Raw genomic sequence first — 20228 nt, 5'->3', positions numbered from 1 at the left:
GTCACACCTTTGCTAAAGAAACCTACAGCCGACCCCTCTGACCTAAACAACTACCGTCCCATTACCAACATTCCGACTCTTGCCAAACTGCTGGAAAAATGCGCACAAATACAATTGACTAAACACATTACTCAGTTTGATCTCCTCAACTCTCATCAATCAGGCTTCCGAGCAAATCACAGTACTGAAACTGCTATGACTCACATAATCGACGACGCCCTCCAAATCCTAGATCATAACGACACCTGCCTCCTCATCCTCCTTGATCTCTCCTCCGCATTTGACACCGTCAAACATGAGAGCTTACTCGAACTATTAAACACAAGAATGGGCCTATCTGGAACTGTGCTCAAATGGTTTACGTCCTTTCTGCATAACAGGTCGCAGAAATTCAAGAGCAACAACTTGATGTCCGCGCCAAGACCTGTATCGCTAGGCGTACCACAAGGATCCTCCCTATCCCCAACTTTGTTCAACTTAGTTATGGAACCTCTAACCACTTTGCTGCAAGAATCCAATGTACACTTCCACATGTATGCTGATGACACCCAACTTTATCTCAAACTACAATCACCCAAAGACATCACGCTCTTGAACTCAACGATCAGAAGCACTCAATCTTGGCTGGCCGCTAATCATCTCAAACTCAATGCCCTTAAAACAGAATTCCTTCTGATCTCACCACCCGCGAAGATCACTACCGCACAAATGTGGCTTAAAGACCTCACAGCACTTAATGTTCAACCCACCATTGTGGACTCAGCAAAATCTTTGGGCATAACACTTGACACCAATCTCAGCATGCAGGAACACATCAACAAAGCAACTAAGGGTGCGAACTACCAAATCAACACCCTTAGGAAACTTAAACCTTTCCTTCCAGCCAAAGACTTCCAAACTGCGGTACAATCACTAGTCATACCTCAAATAGAATACGGCAGCACCGCACTCTGCGGTCTCCCCCTTGCTACTACGGCACCCTTAAGAGCCTCTTTAAACGCCGCAGCAAGACTTATCACTGGATCAAAAAAACACTCACACATTTCCCCTGACTTCAAATCCCTGAACTGGCTGCCGTTTGAAGCCAGAATACACCTGAAAATCGCTTGTTTGACGCACAAGGCTATCCACCTGAGCTCACCTAGATACCTCGCACAGAAGCTTACGATTTCTGGAGGCACCAGAAACACTAGAGGTACAAACAATCTTTTGCTAAAGCCTAAAAGATTCTGCAAGGAAAAAACCTATAAACGTTCCTTCTCGGGAATGGCTCCCAGGATTTGGAATTCGCTTCCCCCTGAAACCAGGCTGATCACATCCTCCATACTTTTCAAGAAAGAAGTAAAAGCGATCCTCATGGCTAAATACACTTGAACCACTACTGGAGATAAAACTACAAAGACTCGTTACTCATCTGTACTATTTGTTCGAACCCTTTGTATTTTATTTTGACTCTGAATTTGATTGACTTCACTGTTTTATGATATAACTTCAATGTACTTCTAACATGATTGATGTATCTGCGTATACATGCTCCCCTTCTCTGTAAAGCGCTCTGATATCTGCGAAGATCTTGTTCGCGCTATATAAAACTTTCAAAATAAAATAAAATAAAAATAAGTAACATCATCCTTTATTGTTAATTACATTTTAAGCAGGTATGCAAGCAATAAATAACTTCAAATTCTTGCAGAAGCAGATATAAGGCTAACACAGACGTTATGTGACATGCTGGGAGCTGGGCCATAGCAGTCTCCATTTAGATCTGCTGACCCCAATCAAGTTATCACTATAACAAGGAAACTCCAAATACACTGGTATTGATCCCAGGGCCCCTGGCAGCTCCTGTGCTTTTCCTTGGCTTCCGCCCCTACTTCCCCTTGAATGCAGCTGCAGTTTAGCAGAGTCACCCCTCCACAAAACCCTCGATTCAAAGACGAGTCGTTGCACTGCAACAAAATCCTAAACTTTTAATGATTGTTTTAATGAACGAGAGGTCTCCAGTAGTGATATGTTATTACATGTTAGTGGTGAGTTCTAAATAGGAAAGAGGGTCTCCTGTCATGCAGTCTGTAAGGGAGTGTTTGCTCTCTGGCCAAACCCCACCCCGGGCCGGACTGGCCGTAGTGGGCACCGTGCATTTCCCCGGTGGGCCAGAGGGGTCGGGCCCCCGGTCCACAAGGCCTGTCTTGGAGTTGGTGCCTTCATCTCGTTGCTGTCCCCAGTAATACCTTCTGTGTGGGGTGGTGTTTCCCGGCTTCTCGTTGAATCCACATGGGTCTGCCAAGCTAACACCAGCCCTGGACCTCCCCTTGCCCAGCTTCCTGCCAGAGGTGGACTCATAGCTCAGTCCAGCCTGAAAATCAAGCTGCTGACGGTGAAAACATCTAGAGCTCGCCTTCTTAAAGATCAGGTTGTTAATCCAGACAAGATGGCTGCCTCGGATAGCCTACGTGGGACCGGGGCAGCCCGCAGTGGAAGGGAAGCATGAGTCGAGCTTCAGGCAGTACGGCTGGTAGAGGCCAGAGTTCACATGGACACGGCTGGTGCCCACTTATAAATCCAGATTAAGACTGCCAGGACCTCATCTCTGTGAAGTCGGTACCCATTGGAGGAAGGTTACCATTCTTATCCAGGCAATCTGGCAGGTCTGTCCTATTGCTCATGAATGCAGGGTCAGCTGCAAGAGACGCATGAGATAGGGAAATGTTCTAATTATGTTGTGTTTTGTAAAGCGCATGGCTGCCCTGGGCTTCCTTGTGCTGGTGAGTGCTGGACTGGATAACTGTGCATGATAATGGGTTAGTGGGGAAACAACCAAGTCTTGAGTTTTTTCCTAAAAGTGAGTTCATCTTCCAGTGACCTTATAACGAGTGGGAGACCGTTCCATAACTTTGGTACCAGATGTGCGAAAGTTCTTCCGCCCCATCTCGCCCTCATCATTCAGTGGCTCTCACCTCTATGCCAGCAATGCCTCCGGGGAGGAGTTATCTGAGTCTCCTCACATCTCTCTTCTCGCCTTTTTTAGTTCTCCCCATCGACACCTGTGATTTCTTCTTCACGGACCCTCTTCTTCCACCCGGGCATCGCATCTACAACTGCCTGTCCAGCCGCTCTCAACAGGTACCAGGGGGGCCATGATATGAGACTGGTGGAGGGTGGTTGAGGGCATCTAGGGGCTGGATCAGATATTGGATTGGTGGGCAGCCAGAATAAAGGTGGAAGTTGCGAGAGTTGATGTGGGGCGGGTAGGAGATGCTGGGGTGGGTTTAGACACCTGAGCAACAACTGTCGGATTGGGACAGAGTATGAGACTCCATGCTTGTGTATGTGTATGTGTGTGCATGCGTGTGTGTGTTTGAGAGGACACCTGGTAGCTGACTTGATTAATAGTCATTGTTACATTAAGGCCTTTGTAGGCAGTTGCCTTACAGCACTACCACACGTGGGCAGAAGAGGGTGCTAGACTGCAACATATGCCCATGAAAATGTCCTTGTTGCTGTTGGAAAGAGGCAAAACTGTCTGCAATAACTCATGGTTCACTTGGTATATTTAGGTATTTCTTTATCAGTTTCAAGAGTTTTGGGGGCTTTTCTACTCCGTAATCCTATTGTGTTAGGAACAACAGACAATCGCCAACCACAGTAACGCCCCACCTGTGTACCTTACAAATCTGAAGGTGAGACTGACATACAGTTCATAGGCTGCTTCTCTGGTAAACCACTCACCCAGATCCACTTTTAACACTATGCCCCTTTCATACCTTGGTTTTCTATAGAGGTTCATAATCTTTGCAAATCCAGAATATCTCATAGAGACATCCAGCCGCAGATTCCTTACCTTAGAATTTCCCAGGCGTCAGGCTGGATCCAGAAGACTTTTGCTCGAGCAATATCCTTGCTCGCAGGTAGGTGGCATAGGTCGCCTCCGGGTTACTTTATCATCCGCGCCTGAAGTGATGTCCATGTCACCTATGTAGGCACTACCTCGGCTCGGCGACATCAGTTCTTTTCTTTCCGTGCCAGCTAGCACAGATCTATGACAAGAGCCACCCTCAGTCCATTTTTGACAGGCTTTTTTCAAGATTTTGTTAACGGTTTTTGGTGTGAAGGTTTTCCCTCAATGTCGAAGAAGACTTCTGGACTTAAACCGTGCTGCACCTGACCTCGCGCCATGTCAGTGACGGTTTCACACTTAATTTGTCTTTTGATGTCTAGAGCAATCCATGGCTCGAAGTTGTGCTCCGAATGCCGGGCCATGGCTCCGAAGGCCTTTAGGGAGCGGTCTCGATCCCAGTCAAGAGGAAGGTCCGTGCACTGCTCCCGGAGTCTTAAGTTCTCATCCTCCCCGTCAGTTGTCGGGTTGGTCAGGTAAGAGGTATAAAAGACAAGAAGTGGAACCGCATTTCAACTTCTCCCCGTCCATCGGCTGACTTGATGGAGGAGTCTCGACGCTCTAGGCCTCATTCTGCGAAGCCTGGGATGGCTCCATGCTTCTTTACCTTTCCAGGAGATGGAGTGACATCCACCCAGCCTGAAGAATTCAATGATGCCATGCGCCTCATATTTGGGTGACCTGACCCTCTCGGCGTGTCTTTATGTCCCGGAGGCTTAGAGAGGGCTGCATTGGGTTCCACTTTGGCCTGATGCCCCCAATGGATTCGGTGTTGGATCCAGACTGGCACCGGTCATGCCTCTGCAACTCTCCCTGGTGCCGCCCCCCCTCTGAGACCCCTGACGCTGCCAGAGCCCCCCAGCGGCAACAGCCCCATTCTTTTTTATTTTAATAAACAAACATTATTGGATTTTTGTAAAGAACTTGGCCATGTGAAAAACATTCAAATACGGCACTTGAGTAGTACATTGTGAAATAGCACGTTATCACCACTTGCAGAGACCGCGTTCTTCTATGAAAATGCAGACTCTGCACGTGACACTCAATGACCTAAGGCAACAGTCTCATTACAGAAGTAATGTTCCAAGAAAGGCACCTGAGCACACCTATGCAATGTTACTCTTATCGTTGTACAAGTGATAAGACATCAAAGAAGAACGGCTCCAGCCGATAAAGAGCGATTTAGAACGCTGGTCGAGATTCCCGCGACGAGATGCCTGAATGCGGTGAAATGATATATTCGTTTTTCTTACACCACTGTAATTGATTGAATAATGGGCATTGGGTAGAGATACAAAGTTTACTGATTTACATTGTTTGGGTTGTTGTCGCTTTGCTTTCCAGCGACTTATCGTGGTACTAATAGTGTTTGGCCGTTCACAATTGATCATCGCATATACCGGCATGGATTTTGATATGTGGGACTGAAAGAGATGCAGGAAGCTTTATTTGGTGTATTTTGACTATATGATTCCTCAAACTTTTCGGTAAGCACAATGGAACGGTGTGTATAGCTATGTGAATATGTGTTTATTATATTCTTATGGATTGGCTAGATTCACATTTGAAACAATTGGTTTTGTCTATGTTTCCTTTTCTATGGGTCCAGTGATTAAAAGGGATCGCAACCGGTACGACATCTGTCCATAATATAGAAGCGCTGGTTTATATGTGTGGAATTTCGATTTTTGGCATGTTGGAAAATACAGTTCATTAAAACTGTGAATAAAAAGTGAGATGTGTATAACATACTTAGCATATCTCGATCGTTTGAGGCTTCCAACTTATTGCACATGATTTATTGGACTAACGACTGCGGGTTCGGTTGACTTTGTGTATTTCTCGTCACTTTATGATAGGAAATGTATGGACTCCTTTTTTGACGTGTGACACCATTGCATGTCACTTACATTCTTATATGCAAGATGATTAGAGCTCTTTCACAACACAAATGGATGTTCGCTTCTCCCCTTTCTTCTGCTATATTTGATTTCTCTCTTTCCTTTTTTCTTTTCTTTTTCGTCTCTGTGGTGCTCAGTGACTTCCTTTTTCAGGGTGCTCAGTGACTATTTTGTATGATTCGATAATTGAGCACATTGGTGGTGGTGGTGTGTTCTCCATGTCTACTATCAATGAGGTGTAGTGTTTCACAATTGTGTTTTTATTCTTTTAAGTAATAAAGTTGGTTTTAATACTTGTATATATAATTTTGCAGCCTTGAGAAAGTCCAGGAGGACGAAAGGCGTGTCGGCTGCCGTTTTCAGGTCTCAAATGGAATAAAGTATTAATGATTGGACTCAACGATTGGTTTGGATTACTCATTGAAAGACTGTAAATTGGAACTTTACTGACTTGAGCCGTTCTTGTGACTGACTGACTTGTGACTCGCTCCTCCTCACGGTCCGAGTGGTCGCTCCCAGTGTCCCTGGCAGACACCTGGTATCGTAGCGCTGCTGTGCTCAGTTTGACTTCATCAAGCTGCTCTGTATTTCGCCTGCTTGTTTACCGCTTTGCCTCATTAGCGCTCACATTATTTCATTGTGCTTGCTGTATTTTAACATTGTTTGCGCGTTTGCCAATAGCGCTCCGCTCTGCTCCCCCCTCTGCCTCCATTTTGTTTGTTGTTGTGCCCCTCGTGTGCCCGACCCGCCTCCCAGCTGAGACGCCCTCGCCCCTCCCCCTCCACTATCCATATATGACAGTAGTTCCCGCGCGCAGCGTTCACGCGCAGCGACCGCGCCCAATTCGCGCCGAAGGTGCGCCAAAGGTAAGCCCGTCTACGCCCGTCCGCGCCTGGACCGCGCCCAGCGCCAGACCCCCTGCCCCTCGCGCTGCCCAGCCCTCCCGCTTTACCTACGATGCCGCCTCCCTCCTAGCCCTTAACCCCGGTCGCGCCCCCTCCTGCGTCCAAGCCGCTCCCGGACACACCCATGGACCATTCTCTTGCTACTCCTGCAAATTCAGCGGCACCGACAACTTCTCCGCTACGACCACACCACAGACTCCCGACCCCAACCACCTACAATGCATCCTTCTCAACACCCGCTCGGTGCACAGGCACGCCATTGACCTATGGAACCTACTAGACACCTTCTCTCCAGACGTCGCCTTCCTAACGGAAACATGGATGAACGCTTCCTCCGCCCCAGACATCACCATCGCCATCCCGGAAGACTATAAGATCACACGCAAAGACCGTACCAGCCACACAGGAGGAGGCATCGCTATCGTCCATAAGAAATCAATCCGCATCTCAACCAGCTCTGACACCAACCTCGCCATCTCCGAACACCTCCACTTCCAAATACACATCGACCCCAAGACCACACTCAGAGGCACCCTCCTCTACAGACCACCAGGACCCCGCGCTAAATTCAGTGAAGACATCACGGACTTCATCACTCCACACGCGCTCCCCTCCAAAGAATACATCCTTCTGGGAGACCTCAACATTCACCTCGAAAAGATCAACGACCGCAACACCACCACCCTCTTGGACAACCTCGCCAACCTCGGACTTAAACAACTAGTCACTTCCCCCACCCACATCGCAGGTCACACACTCGACCCCATCTTCACCTCCAGCAATCATGTCTCCTTCAGACACACTACGTATCTCCTCTGGATTGACCACAGCTGCGTTCACTTCACCTACAACAAGCCAAAACCCACTATCCACCTCCAACCAACCCTGCAAAGAAACTGGAACAAGATCACCACCGACCAGATCTCCGCATCGCTCCTTCGAAACACCCCAGCCCACTCTTCCAACCCAGACCAAGCCGCCGCCAACTTCACCCTATGGTTATCCAACACCGCCGACACCTTAGCACCACTGAAAAAACGTCAAAGCAAACCTGGCAATAAGAAGGCCTCATGGTTCAACGATGATCTTAAGAAGTCCAAGAAACTCTGCCGCTCCCTTGAAAAGGCCTGGAAAAAAGACCCAACCACTAGCACCAAGGACGCCTTCAAAAACGCCACCCGCACTCACCACCAACTAATCCGAAAGGCCAAGAAAACAGCATTCAAGGATCGACTTGACAACAACGCCCACAACAGCAAGGAACTCTTCAACATCGTCAAGGAATTCTCCAACCCCTCAGCCAACTCCAACGACATCACCCCCTCTCAAGCCCTCTGCGACTCCCTAGCCTCATTCTTCCACAACAAAATTGCAGACATCCACAACAGCTTCGACAACCAACCCGGAGACCGACCCACCCAACCATTTGCTGAACACTCTCCCCCCATGAACACCCTCAACGACTGGAACCCAATCTCTACTGAAGACACAATCCGCCTGATGAATTCCATCCACTCAGGCTCCCCCACGGACCCATGTCCTCATCACATCTTCAACAAAGCAGACTCCGTCATAGCACCGCACCTACGAGACGTCATCAACTGCTCCTTCAACTCCGCCACCTTCCCGGAAAGCTGGAAACACGCTGAACTCACCGCCCTTCTGAAAAAACCCACAGCGGACCCCACCGAACTCAAAAATTACCGCCCCATTTCGCTCCTTCCATTCCCGGCCAAAGTCATCGAGAAAGCCGTCAACAACCAGCTCGCCGCTTTCCTCGAAGCCAACAAATCCCTCGACTCCTCACAATCTGGCTTCCGAGCAAAACACAGCACTGAGACCGCCCTCATCGCAGCAACAGACGACATTCGAACTCTATTGGACAATGGAGACACAGTCGCCCTCATCCTCCTCGACCTCTCGGCAGCATTCGACACAGTTTGTCACAGCACCCTGTTACAACGCCTCAATAACATCGGAATACAAGGAAAAGCACTTGAATGGATCACCTCGTTCCTCACCGGAAGAACCCAGAGAGTCCACCTCCCACCATTCAAGTCCGAGGCCACTGAAGTCATCTGTGGCGTACCTCAAGGATCCTCACTCAGCCCCACCCTCTTCAACGTCTACATGAGCCCCCTCGCGGCCATCGCCCGCCAACACAACCTCAACATCATCTCTTACGCGGATGACACTCAACTAATCCTTTCTCTCACCAATGACCCCAGCACCGCCAAAACTAACCTACACGAAGGAATGAAAGAAGTTGCCGAATGGATGAAACAAAGCCGTCTGAAACTGAACTCAGACAAAACAGAAGTCCTCATCTTAGGTACATCCCCCTCTGCATGGGACGACTCTTGGTGGCCGGAAGCCCTTGGAAAAGCACCCATCCCGACAGACCACGCACGGAACCTAGGCGTCATCCTGGATTCTTCACTCTCAATGAACAGACAAGTCAGCGCCGTTACCTCATCCTGCTTCAACATTCTTCGCATGCTCAGAAAAACATTTCGCTGGATCCCCACCGAAACAAGGAAAACAGTCACCCATGCTCTGGTCACGAGCCGACTGGACTACGGAAACACCCTCTACGCAGGTACCACCGCTAAACTCCAGAAGAAACTACAACGAATCCAAAACGCCTCAGCCAGGATCGTATTAGACATCCCGCGCAAAGAACACATCTCTGGTCACCTGAAAGACCTCCACTGGCTACCCGTCAACAAGAGGATCACTTTCCGACTGCTAACCCACGCACACAAATCACTCTACGACATCGGACCAGAATGCCTCAACTCACGACTGTCCTTCTACACCCCCTCCCGCCAACTTCGCTCTTCCAGCCAAGCCTTCGCCACTGTACCTCGCATCAACAAGACCACCATGGGAGGCAGATCCTTCTCATACCTGGCTGCTAAAACATGGAACTCACTCCCCGCTTACCTTCGCCTCACCCAGAACCACCTAGCATTCAGAAAGCAACTTAGAAATGGGAGGAGGATTACTTGTCAAATATCCACGTTTTAAGCGCCTTGAGACCCTCTGGGTAGGTAGTGCGCTATATAAATTCTCTGACTTGACTTGACTTGACTTCTTCTTTGATGTCTTATTACTTGTACGAGGATAAGAGTAACATTGCATAGGTGTGCTCAGGTGCATTTCTTGGAACATTTGGGTTGAGACTGAGGCTGCAGATCTAGCGGATTTTATTACCCAAGGTGGATGGGTAATACAGCGCCACGGAAGCACCCTAATATCTGAATGATTGCTATATTTGATTGTTTGAATTTAAAAGACAACTGACATAGAGATGTGCAGATCATCCAGCATATCCACTTTTGTTCTCATATGAATAAATACGGAAGTAACCCAGCTATTTCCAACCTGCTTTGTCCCCCTACCATGGTTATGGAGGAGGGAGCTTCATATGCTATGGTGGAAGTCACGGCAAACATCTTGACGGATGACCTGCAGCCGGGTGTCTCCTCCTCGTAACCCCTCCTGCCTTTCAAAGAGGCCTAGACTGATGCCCTTTTGGGAACCTGGTCCAAGGCTCAGCACAGGGGCTGTTGTTAATAGGGCAGTCGCCATCGACCTGGGCCAGGTGACACAAAATTCCTCACCAACCACCATAACCCCAAGAGCTTGGTTGGTCCAGGCCTCAACCTCACAGGGCGGGCTCCCTTCTGCATCCCCAGACAGGGATTCCAAGAGGCTGGATGGTTGGGGTAAGAAGGTTTTTTTCTTCTTCCAGTCTTGCATTGCGGTCAGTGAACACTGTATGCCTATTGGGCCGTTGCGCCTACTTCTTTCTGGAAATGGTTGCGCAAGTGCTGTCACAGTAGGAGGCCGGGGTCATTCTCTCCAATTCGGTTTCGGAAGGGAGAGATGCGGCAAAGTTTCGCTGTGAGCCTGACACCACTGACTTACTGGGCAGAATAATGTCATTGATTGTGGTTTTTCTATGCCACGTCTAGCTGAGAACTTCTGTTTTTTCTGAGGATGTCCAGGCTTCCCTTAGGGACATGCCCTTTGATGGCACCTGTCTCTTCGGAGACCAGGCCGACATGGCCCTGGAGCGCTTTAAGGACTTGCGGGCTATGGCCAAGCCTTTGGGCCTTTCGGTAACCACCTGTTCCCGTCTGCATTTTGCCGCTTTCCTGGCCACGGAAGGGGCTTTTAACCATGCCAGCCATATCCCAGCCACAAAACCATGCAAGATCAGCAACCTCTATGCCCATGGGCACGGCTCCTTTCGACCCCATGGGTCAGGCAGCCAGAGGTTCACTCAGTCCACTCCTGCCCCTGCAGCCTCTAATTTTCCTAGTCCAGCCCTTCAAGATCCTAGACGGCTGGTTGGTGGCAGGATCAGCCATCACCTCCACCACTGGCAAATCATCACATTGGACAAGTGGGATCTTCAGATTGTCCGAAGGGGCTACTCCCTCCTCTCCGATACTACCCCTCCCTCCAGGTCTCCGACTTACGGCTGGCTGACGGAGGACCACCAGAACTTGCTCCAGGAGGAAGTCATTACTCTCTTGGCCAAGGGAGCCACAGAGAGAGTTCCAGAAGTACTCTGTGGTTGCTATTCCCGCTACTTTCTGGTCCCGAAAAAGGACAAGGGCCTTCATCCTGTTCTAGATGTGCGAGCCCTCAACTACTTCCTCAAAAAGGAAAAGTTCAAAATGCTCACTCTGGCTCACGTCTTGTCTGCCCTGGGCCCTGGAGACTGGATGGTGGTGTTGGACTTGCAGGATGCCTATTGTCACATTCCCATCCTGCCTGCTCATCGGCGCTACCTGCGGTTCATGGTAGGCCACAAGCACTTGCAGTTCAACGTGCTCCCGTTTGGCCTTACCAGCACCCCTCGAGTGTTCACCAAGGTGATGGCGGTGGTTATTATTATTATTATTTAGCGACTTGTAAAGCGCCTGGTGACCCAAGGGCATCCCCGCGCTGTAAGAATTGTTATCCAGATGAGGGGGGAAGAGGGGGAGGACATTATTTAGGGAATAGGAGTGTCTTCAATTTTTTCCGAAAAACCAAGTAACTGGGTTCCAGTCTGAGGGTAAGTGGGAGGGAGTTCCATCCAGTAGACGCTTTTACAGAGAAGCGTCGGCCTCCAGTGCGTGTCCTCTTGAATTTGGGGATGTTGGCTAGGTGCTCATTCTCGGATCGTAGGGATCTGGATGCTTTATAGGGAGTGACCAGGCTGCTGAGGATCGCGGGGCCAGATCCGTTGATTAGTTTGTATGCCGTGCACATGGCTTTGAATTCCACCCTTTGGCGTACAGGGAGCCAGTGCAGGGCCTTGATGGCAGGTTTCGCTGACACTCTGGAGGGAAGGTTCATGAGCAGGCGAGCTGCTGCATTCTGTGTACGTTGCAGTCTCGTCATGGTGGCCTCAGGGGCTCCCAGGTAGACCATGTTGCTGTAGTCCAGCCGTGACAGTACGAGCCCCTGGATTAGTAGTTTCCTGGAAGCGGGTGGGAGTAGGGGAAGAATCCTGCGGGTAGTGCGCATTAGCCCAAAACAGGTGCCTGCAGTTTTGGCCGCTTGCGTCTTCATTGAGAGCTCGGGTTCTAGCCACACTCCAAGGGTCTTAATTTCGCGCTTCGGGTGGGAATTTCCCCGAAAACGTCTGGCCAGACCACTGGGGGGATGGTCACCCATTGCTTTCCCAGGAGCATCACTTCGGTCTTTGACCCATTTAGTTTTAGTGATGATTCACACATCCAACCGTGGATCTCCGTAAGGCAGTTAGCCAGATTGTCTGGGTGGTCGTCTAGTTGGGATAGGGAGACGACCAGTTGTGTGTCATCAGCGTAGCTCACTATTTTTATACCGAATGGTGTCACCACGTCTTCAAGAGGGGCCATATATGCATTAAAAAGCGTAGGGCTCAGGGAAGATCCCTGAGGGACCCCGCTCGTGAGGGGGAGGGTGGACGAGTGGTGATTGCCGTCCCATACCTGGAACGTGCGCCCAGTGAGGAAGGACTCTATCCAACTGAGTGCCGTCCCGGTGAGCCCTGCTGCCGCAAGTCTATGGAGAAGGACACGATGGCTGACTGTGTCGAAGGCTGCGCTGAGATCCAGGAGGATCACTGCCACTGACCCTCCTGAATTCAGAATGCGCCTAGCCTCCTCGATGACGGCAAGAAGGGCGGTATCTGTGCCGTGACCCGGGCGAAATCCAGTTTGGGATTGCCGTAGGATGTTGTTTGTCTCGAGGAACTGAGACAATTGTCCGTTGACCAATTTCTCGGCTACCTTGCTAATCCCCGGGAGGAGTGAAATTGGTTGGTAGTTTGCCTTATCTGCTGGGTCGAGCTGGGGTTTTTTGAGGAGTGCTTTCACCACCGCGCTCTTCCAGCTAGCGGGAACAGATCCCTGGGTAAGTGAGCTGTTAATAAGCTCCATGAGCGTGGGAACGATGACGGGGGCCACGGTTTTAAGGAATCTGATGGGTGCCGGATCCAGGGGTGATCCGCTTTTCATTTTAGCCAAGGTTGCTTCTACCTCGTTGTAGGTTACTGGCCTGAATGTCGCAAGTTGGGGGAGTATGCTGCTGTCGGTCTGGCTAGGGGGTGGGTAGTTGTCCATGTGGCAGGAGGGACAGGGGGGGGGGGGGGGGATGCTAAAATGCGGGCAATTTTGTCGTTGAAATAGGTGGCTAATTCATTGCTTCGGTCCACCAGGGGGGTGTTGGAGGAAGGAGTGTTTGGTACTTTTAGTAGCTCTTTTACTATTAGGAAGGATTCCCTGGCTGAGTTGGAGGATTCTTTTATCCGGGTGTTGTAGTGGGACGCTTTAGAATGCCTAATGGCAGTTTTGTAGAGTCTAACTGCGTTTTGGTAGGCTTCCTTGCTGGCGTGCTGCCAGTCTTTCCTCCATAGCCGTCCGGCTCTCTTACAGTTTTTACGAAGTAGTCGGAGTTCCGGGGTGTACCACGGGGCGGAACCTGGTTTCCCGTTTTTGTCTTCCCTAGTTCTGAGTGGGAGTACGGAGTCCAGGGAGGTGGTAATCCACTCTCTAAATTTACTGTCGGCAATAGCCGGGTCTTCTGCATAGGCAGGGGTGGTAGACTTTAAGTTCTTAGCCCATTCTTCGGTGGGAAGTCTGGACCAGGTCCTGTCCCTGATGTAAGTGGGCGGTTTTTGAGGTTTCCTAAAGGTTCCTGGTAGTTGGAAGGAGACTAAGAAGTGGTCTGTCTAGGGGAGGGGAAGGGACTCCCTCGCTTGCATCGAGGGGGTGCTCGTGAACACAGGGGTTGCAGCTGATCTGCGCAGATCAGCGGTGCTGTTCTTCCCCTATCTCTATGACTGACTGTTGAAGGTGAGCTCGCCCCGAGCTGTCCTCTCACACCTCCATACTACGGCGAATCTCCTGCTTTCACTGCGGTTCACTATCAAAATGCCGAAGTCACATCTGACTCCCTCTCATATGTTCCTTTTCAACTGCGCTATTCTGGATACATGGCAGTGTCGGGCCTATCCTTCGAACGCTGAGTCCAGGATATTCAGGCTACTGCACCAATGTTTCTACTTCTATCCTGGATTTCGATGAGACTGACTCTAAGGCTGCTGGGCCACAATGCCTCCTGCATCCTGCTTGTGACGCATGCTAGATGGCATATGGGGGCTCTGCAGTGGGACCTGAAGTTCCAGTGGGTGCAGCATCAAGGTAATGGCTCTGACATGGTCTAGATCTCGAAGGGAACTGCACAGGATCAACAATGATGGCTGACCAACCACGATTGGGTCCGAGACAGACCTCTCTCCCTTCCCCAACCACAGTAGTGCCAGATGCGTCACTCCTGGGATGGGGCGGCCATCTTGAAGAGGTGGAGATCAGAGGACTCTGGTCTCCGGCAGACTCTGAACTCATCAACTTGCCAGAGCTCCAAACGATTAGTTTGGCTTTAAAAGATACCATCAAGGGAAAGCTGGTTTAAGTGTTCAAGGACCACACCACTGCCAATGGTACTTCAACTAACCGGGTTGGGTGGAGTCGTGGACCCTTTGTCAAGAGGCCCTGCGTCTCTGGACATGGTTGGAACAGCAGGGCATATACCTTGTGGTTCAACATCTGGCAGGTTCCCTGATGGCAAACTCAGCAGTCGATGCCTAGCAGTTCATGAATGGCGTCTCGATCCAGAGGTGGTGTAAGGTCTCTTTCAAAAGTGGGGAGAGCCTTGGTTAGATCTGTTTGCTTCCACGGAGAACGAACAATGTCAGCAGTTTTTCAACAGAATGTTCCAAGGCGGCATTCGCTCAGCAACGCTTGTCGTCTCGGGTAGAGCTCAGGCCTCCTGTACGCCTTTCTGCCAATACCACTGCTGTCCTGAGTGCTCAAGAAGCTCAGGAGTGACTGGGCCCTAATCATTCTTGTGGCTCCGGACTGGTCACGGAGAGTCTGGTATCCTGAGCTTCTCCAACTGAGCATCGATCCTCAAATCAGGCTTCCCCTCCGGGAGGATCTTCTGTCACAGCTGCAGGGGAGGGTCTTCCACCCGAACCTGTCAACTCTATGCCTCCATGCATGGAGATTGGGCAGCAGCAGTTGACAGCATTCAACCTTCCTCCCAAAGTCAGTGATGTGATTTTGGCAGCCAGGCTTCCCTCTACCAATACAGTGTATGCCTGCTGGTGGCAGAAATTTGACAAATATTGTACAGAAAGGTCTATTGACCCTGTTACTGATTCCCTCTCTCAAGAACTTCTTTGTTTTGACCCTTGCCCAGCAGGGCTCTGAACACTCTTAAAGGGTACCTTTTGGCCTTGTCTACCTTCTTGAGTGTGCCAGACCAACCATCTTTATTTAAATCCCCTATTATAAACAGATCACTTAAAAGGCTTGCACATATGTTCTCACCTGCCCTATTCATCATGCCTCAGTGGGACCTTAATTTGGTTCTCACCTTCCTGATGTGCGCTCTGTTCGGACCTCTACACAACTGCCCTCTCCGGCTGCATTCCATCAAAACAGCATTTTTAGTGGCAATAACTTATGCCAGGAGGGTGAGTGAATTGCAGACTCTGTCATCCAAACCTCCACACCTGACCCCTGATAGGTTGGTGCTTCGCACTATGGCCTCTTCCTTACCGAAAGTGGTAGCACCATTCCACGTTAGGCAATCTGTCATGGTGCCCACTTTCTATGCTCCTCCACACCCCTCTAAAGAGAAGGAGCGACTCCACGGTCTGGACCCAAAAAAGCGTTGACTTTCTACCTTTACTGCACTAATATGTTCTCGGGTGGACGACCAAATCTTCGTGCAGTACGTTGGATCAAAGAAAGGTAGTGCAGTACAGAAGAGGGCTATCTCACGATGGGTCATCTTGTGCATCAAGAATTGCTACGCTATGGCCAAGGAACAGCCTCCTGAAGGCTTAAAAGCTCATTTTGTCAGAGCTAAGTTTAAGACGATAGCGTTACAACGTGGTGTTCCAGTTCTTGACATTTGTCCGGCATCAACGTGTGCATCTCTGCTCATGTTCACAAAGCACTACTGCCTAGCGAGTCAAGTCCGCAGGAATGGCCTTTTTGGCAGCTCTGTACTGCAGGACTTCCAGGTCTAAACTTGTTCGCAGTTCTTCCTCCGGGATGGTTTGCTTGGGTATCTATTCAAAGGTAAGGAATCTGCGGCTAGATGTCTCTATCAGATGGACAAGTTATTTACCTTCAATAACACATTAACTGGTAGAGACATGATCTAGCCTGTTAGACACAAGTTTGATAAAAGAGCGTGAGAATATCTTGATTTGCTATTTACTCTAGCCATTTTCATAAAGTTTAAGACAACAGCTTACTCTATCTTAAAGGTTTCCCCTAAAGATCTCAACTTTATCCTCAAGGGTGCAAATTAAAAAACTTCACATTCACAAGCACTTAGAGGCGTGTTCAACAAAAAGACAGAAATGTACAAGAACTGATGCTTTGGGGTCTGGGGATGCTTCTCTAAAGAGGCGCTTCATTTGATAGCTTTGGGGCCTGTGGCTACCAAAGTATTCAATGTGTGCCCGCATCCCTGGCTTGCACCCTGCTTAGAGTACTCTGGCTCCCAAGTTGTCAGGTTTCCCAAGTCTTAGCCTCTTGGAAGTTCCAAGTGGAACTCAGCCAGAAGTTGCACATGAGCCTCATCAGTCCCAACCTCTGTGTTGTTGTGCAGGGGCCATTGTCCTGGCATTTCATGTGGCCCCAAGGTCCTGGGTTGTGCAATGGGCTGACACCTGGAGTTACATGTGGGTCTAATTCCCAGGATGTCACATGCGCCCAAGTACTAGAGTTGCATGATAGGCACAGGTTTTCATGCTGCAGTGCGGGTCTAGGTTCCACATCTGTACAGAGGGTCAGCAACTTCCAGGATTGGATGGAGTTCGGTAGAGCAGAAGGTTGTTGCACTGTGGGGTGAAGGAATGGGGGTTGTGCATGGCCCTAGAAGAGTACGCTCCCAAAGGGAGACTTCTGTTTCTCTTAGGCAGGCAATGCTTCTTCTAAAATAAGCTGTTTTTCTTTGTAGATCTTTAAGAATTTCCGCCTTGAAACTCCGCCTCCTATCATGTCAGTCTGTGAAAGCAGTTCGCTCTCTGCAGCTCCGTCTACAGTGCCTGTGGAGAACCGCTCTCCAGCTGTTGTGTTGCCGAAGCAGCCTGAAGGCGCTGCCCCCTGCGGCTCCAAGACCCGGGCTAAGTGGTTGTCCACGGCGGAGCATGAAGCACTCAGTGCCCTTCTGGACATGCCACACCGTGATCACGCTGATGACATGCACCTGACTGCACCAGTGAGCCACATGCAAGAACATTACAGATGTCCATCATCAGTAGACAAGACATGGCCTTCCAAAGCTGGTCCGAGCACCCTCCGGCCCACAGCAGGGGATCGCTTGGGCCCTTGTGACTTAAACCCAAAATCTAACAACACATTGCACCCCAGCCACAATCTGGACTCTTCCACCATTGACTTATCCATTGCACGGAAGGGCCACGAGGGGTCACCACAACTTGTTCAGAGCATGGACGTCCATGTGCAAGAGAGAAACACAGAGAAGCGATTGACTCAGACTGTCCCCAAAAATTCTAGACAAGGAAGGTGTGAAAAAAGAGAATTTCCAACCTGCCAGACGTCTGAAAAGGGGGTTGTAAATGAGTGGGGATGGAAGGATGGTTTTCGTGTGCTGACCCCAATGTATCAGCTGCAGCTCAGAGGGCACAAGACTGATGGCAAAGTGAGGAATGTGAAGGCTGCTGAGGCCACCGCTGCGGTGAGGATGGCTAAGCAGAGACAAGAGTCACCAGCTGCAGTTTCCAGCAGATTTGCGCAACGCTCGATGCTGGAGAAGGATGCAGCCTGGGCCCTGCTGCAGCTGCAGTTTATGGTATCGGTAGAGAGCACGTGTCCATCCTCCGGCATCTTCCCCAGAGGTCCCTCCCCAGCAGGTGGCACGTGTGATGGCACAGACAGCCAAGCGTGTCCTGGTGGTGAGCGCTTGGAACTCATGCCCCAGGGCAAGCCGGGCTCAGAGTCTGCAATGGACAACTCAGTGATGGACCAGAGTGGACACGGAGCTGTGGACCAAAGAGGCCTCTAACGAAGGACAAAGGCATCAAGTGTCAATAGTGAACTTGGACACTTAATCTTATCCCACATCCAGGGGACCGAGGGAAGATGATTCTCCAGCAAGAGCATCATTGAAGGGTCTCAGGACTCAGGTGTGCCATGAGAATGAACAAGAGCATTAATGGTGGCTGCTGGCCTTAGTGGGACGCTGGTCAGTGGTGGCTCACGAGGAATGTCAATGATGAAACCCAGGGCCAGAAGGCGCAGAAGGGCAGTGATCATGCTAGAGAAGCATTACTGAGAGACCCAAGGCATTAGTGGCCATTGCAATATTAAAAAGGGCATTAGTGGTGAGCCACAGGGCATTAAAAAGCTAAGCTTCATTGGTCAGAGGGATACCCATAATTTGCCCTAGAGACAAGGGCATTAGAAGTGCCCAAGTACTAGTATTAGTGGTCCAGAGACATACCTGGATAACCAGGTAGGTACATTGGTTGTCGTGGGGGGAGTAATGGCGAACAAAGTGTTGTAACGTGAAATCAAGGTCATTAGAGGCTCACCATGGCATAGCAGTAGTGAACTGTGCGACCAGAATACGTGAACAGAGGGCAGTAAAAGTGGACTAGAAGGTCAGAGTAGGGTGCAGCATTTTAGCTATGGTGATCAGAAGGCACCTAGTTGCACCGGGGTTATTAGTGGTGGACCATGGAGCCGCGCTTGAACACCTTGTGCCTTCATGACATGCCACGGCTGATCCACCGGGCTGTGAGCCTTCAGGGTATAACCTCAGGTCAGACTGCGTAGAGGTCTTCCGCCATTACAGAATGCAGCCAGACTGCACTTTACAGGTAACGGGCTCAAAGAGTGCGACAGCACCGCATGAATGTAGTCTGTCTAGTGGGCGATGGGCTTCATGTTTCATGTGATGCCCACTCCACTTAGGCTCAAAACTCAGGTTTAAACGTTACCACTTGGCAGAGTTACTTGTTGTTCAGAAAATGTTATTTCTACTGTTTGTGTATTTTTGTATGTTGTTTTTTACTGTGACTAAGTTGAACAACTGTTCTCCTTGTGCATTAAAGCTTAGTGTCACCTCTCATCTTAGCAGCTGTTTCTTTCAAGCTGGGGATGTGGGGTTTGGTGTGAACAGTTTACTCGCACTCTCATGGTGAACATGGCGAGGCTTGCTTGGTGGTACAAAAGGGGGTGGTGATGTACGGAGCATCTGAATCAATCAAACACTCACACCCAGTCAACAGATCTGGGTTTAATCCATCACCGTTCTTTAGCCCACTCTGCCACCCCAGTTCAGACATGGCTATATGCAAATCAGTCTGACCCTGTGCCTCATGGGAACAGTCCAGCCCGAACGGCCAAGCCATGTCTTCCCTGGACCGGAAAGAAGCTTCCGAGGACTGGTTTCTGGCATTCCAGCCGTCTTCAGCCCGGCTTGCTTGAATCCAGTGGCAAAGTGAGCAAGGGACTCACGTCTGAGCATACCCTGCCACACTTGTGGCGGCCAAAAGCGGTACAAAAGGGGGTGGTGAACATTTTACAAATACTTATGTTATCAGAATTGTTTGTTTGATGCACTGCTTACAGTCCATTGGCAAAGGAGTAAAAAAAATGGTTGGATTTTAGATTAAAAGTTGTAGCTGATTGCTTTAGCGTAAATGAGTTGGAAGATTATTCCACAACATATACATAGTTAATAGTTACTCTTGCGCATTGAACATAGAAACTCTTGCATTGTAAACACAATAATTCTTGTATGAGAAACACTTATGTGGTGAGCATAGTTTTGCAGCATAAATCCTTTTCTGGATTCACATGATGTGCATTATTCCACCATTTAGTGGTGGGGTCCGGAATTGTCTCTGTTTCCTATTTTTTTTTCCTCTGGAGCGTTGTCGACCACCATTTGGTGCTAGACCCATTCCTTGTGTGACGTCAGATGGTG

The 20228-nt window shown here is 49.7% G+C and overlaps 1 protein-coding gene across 1 annotated transcript in view; it reads left to right on the top strand.

Annotated features, from left to right (window-relative positions):
• The window catches only part of SAP25 (Sin3A associated protein 25), a 127376-nt gene extending 108009 nt beyond the window's left edge, over nucleotides 1-19367 (top strand). Inside the window, exons 5-6 of the mRNA XM_086949595.1 lie at nucleotides 3029-3123; nucleotides 17232-19367. Of these exons, the coding sequence (XP_086805721.1) occupies nucleotides 3029-3123; nucleotides 17232-18299 (1163 nt within the window). The 3' untranslated portion in view covers nucleotides 18300-19367. The remainder of the gene's footprint in view (nucleotides 1-3028; nucleotides 3124-17231) is intronic.
• Nucleotides 19368-20228: the final 861 nt, after the last annotated feature.

The sequence above is a fragment of the Lissotriton vulgaris genome, unplaced genomic scaffold (genome assembly GCF_964263255.1).
Source record: "Lissotriton vulgaris unplaced genomic scaffold, aLisVul1.2 SCAFFOLD_510, whole genome shotgun sequence".
Lineage (NCBI taxonomy): Eukaryota > Metazoa > Chordata > Amphibia > Caudata > Salamandridae > Lissotriton > Lissotriton vulgaris.
The sequence above is the reverse complement of the archived record's forward strand: the minus strand, read 5'-3'. Positions and strand labels throughout refer to the sequence as shown.